At 32.7% G+C, this 9,447-nt stretch overlaps 1 protein-coding gene across 1 annotated transcript; it reads left to right on the top strand.

Moving 5' to 3' along the window:
• The first annotated feature begins 7,466 nt into the window (after window positions 1–7,466).
• On the top strand, window positions 7,467–9,180 carry LOC104114387 (nuatigenin 3-beta-glucosyltransferase-like). Its single transcript, XM_009624820.4, has one exon. It carries the CDS (start codon window positions 7,607–7,609, stop codon window positions 9,104–9,106), a length of 1,500 nt encoding a protein of 499 aa, XP_009623115.1. The 5' UTR covers window positions 7,467–7,606; the 3' UTR covers window positions 9,107–9,180.
• Window positions 9,181–9,447: the final 267 nt, after the last annotated feature.

The following is a 9,447-nucleotide window of genomic DNA, read 5'->3' as shown; positions in this document are numbered from 1 at the left end:
GATTCAGACGTTCGGTTGTGAAAATAAAAGTTTTAAAGTTTTCTTGAAAATTTCATTTGATTTGGTGTCCGATTCGTAGTTCTAGGAGTTATTTTGGTGATTTGTTCACGCAAGCAAGTTCATATGATATTCTAGGACTTGTGTGCATATTTGGTTTGGAGCCCCGAGGGCTCATGTGAGTTTCAGATAGGCTACGGGATGATTTGAACTTAGAAATTCTAGTTTTCCTGCAGTTTCAGGTGCTTTCTGGTTTCCTTCTTCGCGTTCGCGAAGGCACTCTCGCGAACGCGATGTGTGAACTGGGCTGGGTGGGTTTTTCTCCTACACGAATGTGAGACTTCTGTCGCAAATGCGTAGCATTGGCGGGATTGCTCTATGCGAACGCGAATAGTCACATGCGAACGCATAGCAATAGGCAGGCTGGGAAGGGAAACTGAGGTTACACTACGCGAACGCGGATGTTGTCCCGCGAACGCGGGTGTTGTCCCGCGGACGTGAAGATCGGGGGGCTAAACCTTCGCGAACGCGTGTAGCCTCTCGCGATCGCGTAAACCATTAAGGCTCTGCTCTTCGCGAACGCGTCAGTGTTCACGCGAACGCGATGATCACTGACGCCCAGTGATAAAACATTCCCAATTACGGGATTTTGCCATTCTTTCAAAAATTTCAAAACTAGAAGACCTAGAGGCGATTTTCCTAAAAGTTTTTCTTCCCCAATTTGTTGGTAAGTGATTCTACCCTACTTTCTTTCAATTACTCATTAGATTTCATCAGTTTTCAACCTAAAATCTAGGATTTTCATGGTGAAAATTGGGGGTTTGGGTAGAATTAGGGATATTTGCATAATTGGAATTTAGACCTCGAATTGAGGTCGGATTTTGAAATAAATTATATAATCGAGCTCGGGGGGTGAATGGATTTTGGTCCGAACCTCTGATTTTGACCAAGCGGGCCCGAGGTCAATTTTTGACTTTTTGGAAAAAAGTTTAGGGAATCTAAATTTATGCATTGTAATTGATTTTTTTTAGCAATACTTGATATTATTGAGTCGTTTGTGGATAGATACGAGTGGTTTGGAGGTAGATTCTAGAGGAAAAGCGGTAATTGAGCATTGAGTGGCCTTTGGAGCGAGGTAAGTGTTGTGTCTAACCTTGACTTGCGAGAATATGACTTGTTTGTTTATTTGCTACATGTTTAGATGTTGGGGAACAACGTATATGTGAGGTGACGAGTACTTATGTGTAATAGTCGGGTTAAAGCATGCAGGCGGGGGCTTGGTTTCTTGCAATTATAGCTTCCTTTATTCATGTTATCCATGTTTAGTCTAGTATTATTAAATTGATCGTTCTTATCATATTTACGGATTTTCTGGTGATAATTGAGTATTGATTTCGAAGTTGAGGTTGATATTATGGAACCAAATGTTGAAGTAAAGCTTGTACTTGTTATTCTATCTTCCTATTGTTATTTGTTCATTGCATTATGGTAAGGGAGAGTGTTAATACACGAAGGGTGATGACGTGCCATATTGTGAGTGTTAATGCACGAAGGGTGATGTCGTACTATGTTGTGAATGTTAATGCACGAAGGGTGATGTCGTGCCATATTATGAGTGTTAATGCACGAAGGGTGATGTCGTGCCACCTTATGAGAGTTAATTTACGAAGGATGATGCCGTGTTGTATCTATTGATTTATATTGTGAGGCTGAGAGTAAAAGAACGAAGGGTGATGCCGTATAATTTTCTTCATTGTGTTTAGTTATTTTTCACTGGTGAAAAGCATGTTGACTGTTCTGATTATCATTTTCGTTGTATCTCCTATATCATTTGCCCCTTTAGCATGCCCCCCCTCCCAATAGTACATGTTTAGTTGTTACTGTTGTTTTCTTGTACATATACTGTTATCTGTACAGGTTTATGATGTGAGTATCTTTTCATAGTCTCGTCACTATTTCGTCGAGATTAGGCTCGATACTTACCAGTACATGGGGTCGGTTGTACTGCTACTGCACTCTGCACTTCTTGTGCAGATTTTGGTACCGATCCTAGCTGATCGTGAGGCTTAGCTGCTTGGATTTGCTATCAGGAGACCCAAGGTAGATCTGCTGGCGTCCGAAGACCCTGGAGTCTCTTCCTAGTTTTATCATTTACTATTTCCTTACTTCGAAACAGTGTATTTTTCCTTTTCAGGCTCTGTTTGTAGTAAATCATAGTAGCTCGTGAGTTGTGACTCCAGATCCGAGTGGTAGTAATTAATGAATTTTTTTATATTATTCCGCACTCGCTGTATTCTATTTTAGCTTATTTGTAGTTATTTACTGAATTGAATAAGGATTGACTTAATAATTCTCTTATGTCGGCTTGCCTAGCAAGTGAAATGTTAGGCGCCATCACGGTCCTGAAGGTGGAAATTCCGGGCCGTGACAAAGTCAAACCGAAATCAAACCAACCCGACATTACATTTATATAATTTTAAAAAATATTTTATGCATACAAATATTTATTGTAATATAATTTATAAATATTTCTTAAATTTATTCACAGTTTTATCTTTAAAAGTATTATTTAAAGTTTGGACTTAGCATTCTTGAATGGTCCAATAAATTTTATAACCCATAAAGGTACTAAGTCAAATAAAGTTCAAATCAATACTAATGTTAATAAAGGAAATTCAATTCAACACTAGGAATGATAATAGTGTTGGATATCTATTTTTTAGTTTTGCATTGATTTATAATGAAAATGTATAACCTAGTTTAACTTTTTTTTATGCTTAGTTGTGTAATTAATAGTACTTATTAGTTGTACTTATTTCAGCACGACCTATATAGTATTTTTAGATTATGTTAATTTTTATTATGGTGTAATAATTAGTAATATTTTCTTTGTGCGATTTTATTATCTAGTTTATTGAATATTTTAGTACAATGTTATGACTCATCTCATATTATTATTTTATTTTCTTGAAAAATACATTATATAGTTATATCCTACTTTGGAGCACAAGTTACATATTTGGACTAAGGGTGATGCATTACATATGGAGCACAAGTTACATATTTGGACTAAGGGTGATACAATATAAATCAATGTTATGACTAAAATAAATATTTGGAGCACAAGTTACATATTTTGTGCTATTAAGACTTTACCAGGAAAAAATTCGAAAATCCGAAAAAAACCGAAAAAACCTAGAATGAAAAACCCGACTTTATTGGTTTGGTTTATAAATTTAAAAACCCGACATCATATGTTTGGTTTGATAATTGAAAAATTCAAACCAACCCGATGTATGTACACCTAGTGCGATGGTAGGTTTCCTTCTTAACTGGGACTTATGAATTTTATAAGAAAATTACACGTACTCCTATAAAACAAAACTGCGTACATTTTTTAGTTTCAAATTTTCGTCATGGCATGCAATGCCTGAAAAACGAAAAACAATATGAAAAACGGAAAACTACAAAATGAAACTAAATTATTTCTCTACTTCTCTTTCAAGCTTCTCAATTTTCATTTGAAACAAAATCAAATTAAATCTAGAATATAGTTTTTTCAGACAAAAATAATTCTACTATAATTAAGCACATGGGACAGACTTACTCAAGTGCAGATTAATATATAACATCGTCTTTATCCAGAGGCGGATCCAGGATTTAAAGATTGCGGGTGCCACCATGTTATGCATACAATATACATGTCAGTAGCTACAAAGACAGATTAGGAATGATGGGTCAGTTCGATTAGTTTTTGGTTAATTTGAATAGGCCTTTCATTCACAAAGCAAATAAGTTCGATTTTAGTTTAAATTTTTAACGCTTAATTTAAACACATTCTAAATAAAAATACAAAAGAAAAATAATCTTTCATGAAAGAGCGCCTCCAATATAAATATTTGCTTAAAGAGTACCTTAACTACACTATATATTCTTTGTTTGACTAGATTAATTCACTTGTATTGTTCTTTATTTATTTTTCCATCTTAATTATTGAGTTATATGGCAATTATTTTCAAGGATAAACTTTCAACATTCAACCTATGATATTTGACTCAAAACGACTATCAATCAAGCCATTTAATTTTTTTTCAAAATCCAATAGAAGATATTGCTCAAATTATATTCCACTATATAAATTAATATCGTTTCATTAAAAATAAAGAAATTATATGCTAATTAAAATCAATTCAAATTACCTATAGAAAATAATTGTTCATAAAGTAAGGTATAATGATAGAAACAAAATGAGAACTGAAAGTTCAAAAAATGAAGAAGAGAGACTTAGCATGTAATAAAAGGAGGGAAAAAATCGAAAAAGAAGGAAAAGAGGTGAGGCCTTAGGGCTCAACTGAAAATAAATGAAATCTTAATAAGTAGAAAAAGGGAAAAATCAAAGGAGCTGCTCCAACAAGGAATCAAACTTGCATTCATGAAGCCAAGGACAGCCTTCAAAGGGAAAGCTGAACCAATGGCACCCGCTTTCACTTTGGGACTTCTAGATGACACTCTATCCATTTATACGTTTCTTTACAGAAATATTATGTACATAATAAATATTTTAGCGAAACGAGCGGGTATCGTAGTATCCCTACCTCATAAGATAGATCCGCCCATGTCTTTATCTAAAAATATATGAGAGAGATTTTGTAACGTTCACAACAGAAACAACAAAAGAGGTTTTGTAACGTTCGCCGCACCATGAACAAGTCCGCAGAATTTTGCATGGCTGGAATTAGCTTGAGACCAAGATAAAGATCCAAATAACATTCTTGAAATAATTTGAGAGACTTTCCCTCCGGTTTTGCCTCGTAACATTAACCTTCCTTGAAGTTTATAATACTATACTTACTTTTCTTATTTTATTTTCTTTGTAACAATTCTTTTAAACTCAATTTATTATTAATTTAAACAATTGTGGTATTACTAAATTGCCCTTTCTTATATACTGTTGTTTAATTAATTTTCAAATATCTATTTAATGAAGCATAAGAAACTCTTTGATTTAAAAGGCACAATCAGTAAACATCAAAAAAGCAGTTTCAACTTTCAAGCATCAGATCTTAGGACATCTCCGTACCCTTGTCTCTATTTTCTCCTCCAAAATGGAGTAAAGTTACTCCAATCATTATTCTATTTTTTACTCCAAAAAAATATATTCTATTTTATATTCTTTCTTCTCTCTTTTTAATATTATATTATTATCTTTTATTTAAAATTAATTTTTTTATTTCTATTAAAGAAATTCTATCTTTTTTTCTTATTTACATGTTCATCACATATAATTTAATATAAAATTATTTTATACATAAATTTTTAAATAATATAATTTGTAAGCAAATATTATAGATTATATATATTAATGGATAATTCAAATAAAAGTGAAATCATTGAGATACAAGATAATTAAATACATATTACATTATGGTAAAATTCAGATTAAATATTACATAAATATTCAACTTCCACCTCTAGTAAAATCGATGTGGGTTCTATTGTCGATCCGACTCGTCGTGAATTTTTGCGACAAGAACAACAACGAATAATGTATAAAACAAGTCAATAATTTCCACAGTCATAATCACAACAATTTCCGGCCCCATTAACTCAATAGTATAATAATTTTGGTGTATCTGGAAATGACATAGGTCCTTACTAAGTTATTATGTTATTTCTCGTAGTTTCAATTTTTATGTATTTTAATTTAATGTATTTTCAATTTTCATGTATTTTCAATTTTAATGTATTTTCAATTTTTTACTTTTCTATTTTAGCAACATCTAATATTTTATATTTGCATCTTTCAATTTTAGCAAAATCTAATATTTTATATTTTCACCATTCATTTTTTGAAATGATTATATATATATATATATATATATATATATATATATATATATATATATATATATATATTTCTTTTACAATTATAACTTATAATAAAATTAACTTATAATTTTATATAAAAATAATAAATGCACGAAAATTAATTTATCAAAATTATACATCAAAGTTAAGATATAAAATTAATATTATAAAGATATTACATAAACATAATTAGGTATATATAAAGAGGTAAATTAAAAGAGTTAAATAATAAAAATAATAATAAATTAAGGATGAATAGTAATGGAGGACATGAATTGTGTCACTCTAAATTTGGAGTAACACTATTCATTCTCCATTTTGGGGGCAAAAATGGAGAAGCATTGGAGCCATATTTTGGTAAAAAAGGACTGCATTTTGGAGAAATGGGGGAAGGTTCAGAAAAAATTCTTATGCAAAATAGTGAAATTTCAACTATGTATTTCCCTTTATTTTTCTTTACATGCAATGACAATTTGTTTTAACTATGTATTTCTTCTTTTTAAAACCAAATCTATAAGCAATTTGACTGAAACTTCATCACTTTAAGCTAAAGAAAAAATATTTGAACCAAAATAGTGGAGTTCCAGCCAAGTTTTTAATAATTTAGGCCTGAAAAAGATCATTCAAAAAGTTAACAAATTTAAAAAGGTAATAAATACTCTTTCCATCTCAATTTATAAGAGGATACTCTATCTCACATAAAGTTTAAGAGAAAAGAAAAATATAATATAAACTTATGCTTTTTAATATTGAGTTGTAAATTACACTCATCTTTTTGTTTGCACAACGTTTTTTAAATTATTGGAAAAAGCTATGTATCTCTTCATCTCGTATTGAACGAATGAAATAATTGACAAAAAACATGTTCGTTTTATTTTCAACTTCAGTGGACTCTTTTCAAAATGAAAGAAAATGCATCCCTCTTTAATTTCCCCCCTCCCACCCCTACTCTCATTTTCTCTCAATTACTTCACCTCAAAAACTACTATGACAAAATGGGTTTCATTCTCAAGGCCTTGAATTGTCTTTTTCATTTGTAGTATTTATGTGCTCATATCTTAGAAATAAAAATAGATGGAGAGTTAACCTACTACTATGTTTTTTGATTTTAGAGAAGTTTCTAAAACATAACAATATAATGCACACATTTAATATTACAAGTTTTAAAAATCTTATAAATCATATAAATATTATAATATGTTTATGATCACAACTTTAAAAAATATTATTTTTGAGCAAAAACTAATATTAAGTCAAACTATACCCAAACAAATTGTAACTAAGGAGTAATAATTAAGAAGATGGAAAAGTTGGATACCAATAGGCAATAGCAAGTCAAATTTTGGAGTCTTTTCTTGTATTTTCGGCGTAGGTGGAGCCAAAATTTAAACATTGGTCATTAGTTGCTAGGTTTATAATTAAATATTTATATAAATTTAATAAAATTTTAAATAAAAATATAAAGTCTAAACAAAAACTAATGTCGATAAATATTGAAGTTACATCGAGATTAAAAATGAGTAGATATATACATTGCGGAGAATCATTAGACACGTTAAAAAGAATGTATTTTTTTTAACAGAAAAAACAAAAACAAAATAGTGCAGGAAAAGACGCCACTGGCCAGTAAAATGTTAATATACAAAGTAAATATAAATACATGACGTTAATACAGCAACAACTTAAGCCTTTAATAAACTATATCTACATCTCTCACAAACTAAAAAATCATAGCTAGAAAATGCAGACGGTGGTAGCCATGGATAACGGCAACAGCAACAGCAAACATCAGCTTCATGTTCTCTTCCTTCCCTACTTATCCCCCGGCCATCTCATTCCGTTAGTTAACGCCGCTAGGCTATTTGCCTCCCGCGGCGTTAAAACCACAATCCTCACTACCCCCCAAAACGCTTTACTTGTCAAATCTTCCTTAAACGACGACGTTTTAATTTCCGGCCATTCAATTTCTATTCACATTCTCCCTTTCCCTTCTGCTGAAGTTTGCTTACCTGAAGGTATTGAGAACTACAGCTCTGCCACTTCAGAGGAAATGCACGGCAAAGTATTTTACGCCATTTTTCTTTTACAAAAACCAATGGAAGATAAAATTCGTGAAATCCGTCCTGATTGTATCTTTTCTGATATGTATTTCCCTTGGACCGTCGATATAGCCAAGGAGCTGAACATTCCTAGGCTCTTGTTCAACCAATCCAGCTACATTTACAATAGCATTTTGCAAAATCTTTTGCTTTACAAACCTTACAAGGAACAGCTGAAACTGGAACCAAATTCCCAGAAAAGTAGTAGTTTTTTGGTTCCTGGTTTACCGGATAAAATTGAGTTGAAGCTATCCCAACTTACATATGATTTGACAAAGCTCGCCGATGAGAGGACTGTTTGGGACGACGTGCTTGACCAAACCCGAGATTCCGAGGACCGAAGCCACGGCATTGTTCACGACACTTTTTACGAGCTGGAACCTGAATATGCAGACTATTATCAGACGATTAAGAAAACCAAATGTTGGCATATTGGTCCTATCTCTTATTTTTCTTCCAAAATCCGACGAAACGAGCTGATTGCCGACAACGCCGGTGGGGCCAACAATGACGTTGTAGAGTGGTTGAACGTACAGAAGCCTAAGTCGGTTCTTTATGTCTCTTTCGGTACCTTAACTAAATTCCCAGACGACCAAATTAGTGAAATCGCTGGAGCTCTAGGGGGTTCAAATGTCCCTTTCATTTGGGTCGTGAGAAAGCAGACATTGTTGCCGGAGGGTTTCGAGGAAAAGGCGGCGGCGAACAAAAAGGGTTTGATAATTAGAGGGTGGGCCCCGCAGTTGACCATCTTAGACCATTCAGCAACCGGAGGATTCATGACGCACTGCGGTTGGAACTCCGTTCTTGAAGCCATAACCGCCGGAGTTCCATTGCTGACGTGGCCACTTTTCGCCGAGCAATTCTACAACGAGAAGCTTGTGGAGGTTGTCGGGTTGGGAGTTAAAGTGGGGACAGAAATATGGAGCCCCGGTCTTGAGGTTTCAAGTCCTGTGTTAGGAAGTGAAAAGATTAAAGAAGCAATAGAGAAATTAATGAATGGTTCAGAGGAAAGTAAGAAAATTAGGGAGAAAGCAATGGCGATGGAAAATATGGCTAAAAATGCAATTGAAGAAGGTGGATCTTCATGGAACAGTCTCACTGCGTTGATTGACGATATCAAGAATTTTAATTTTGCATCTTAGTTCTTTTGATTATTTTCCTAACCTGTAACTTTTGTTGTTGAAATAATGTAAGCATTTAATTTAATATTTGTTTGACAAAAAAATATAGATCTTTGGTTCAAATAATTAAATTTATGTAAATAAGATTAATCTCAGCTAACAATAATATCCTTAGATGACATTTTTAAAGAAGCAATAAATATTGAGTGGATCCGTCCGGACAGTGACAATATCATATAATAAATGTACTGGAAATCAGGAGCAATAATATAACATTTAATAATGATGAACAACAATAAATAACATTTAAGTAAATAGGAGGAATGATTCAGCCAATACAACAACAACCCAGTAAAATTTCG

Source organism: Nicotiana tomentosiformis, chromosome 7, assembly GCF_000390325.3.
Source record: "Nicotiana tomentosiformis chromosome 7, ASM39032v3, whole genome shotgun sequence".
NCBI classification, from domain to species: Eukaryota; Viridiplantae; Streptophyta; class Magnoliopsida; order Solanales; family Solanaceae; genus Nicotiana; species Nicotiana tomentosiformis.
The sequence above is the reverse complement of the archived record's forward strand: the minus strand, read 5'-3'. Positions and strand labels throughout refer to the sequence as shown.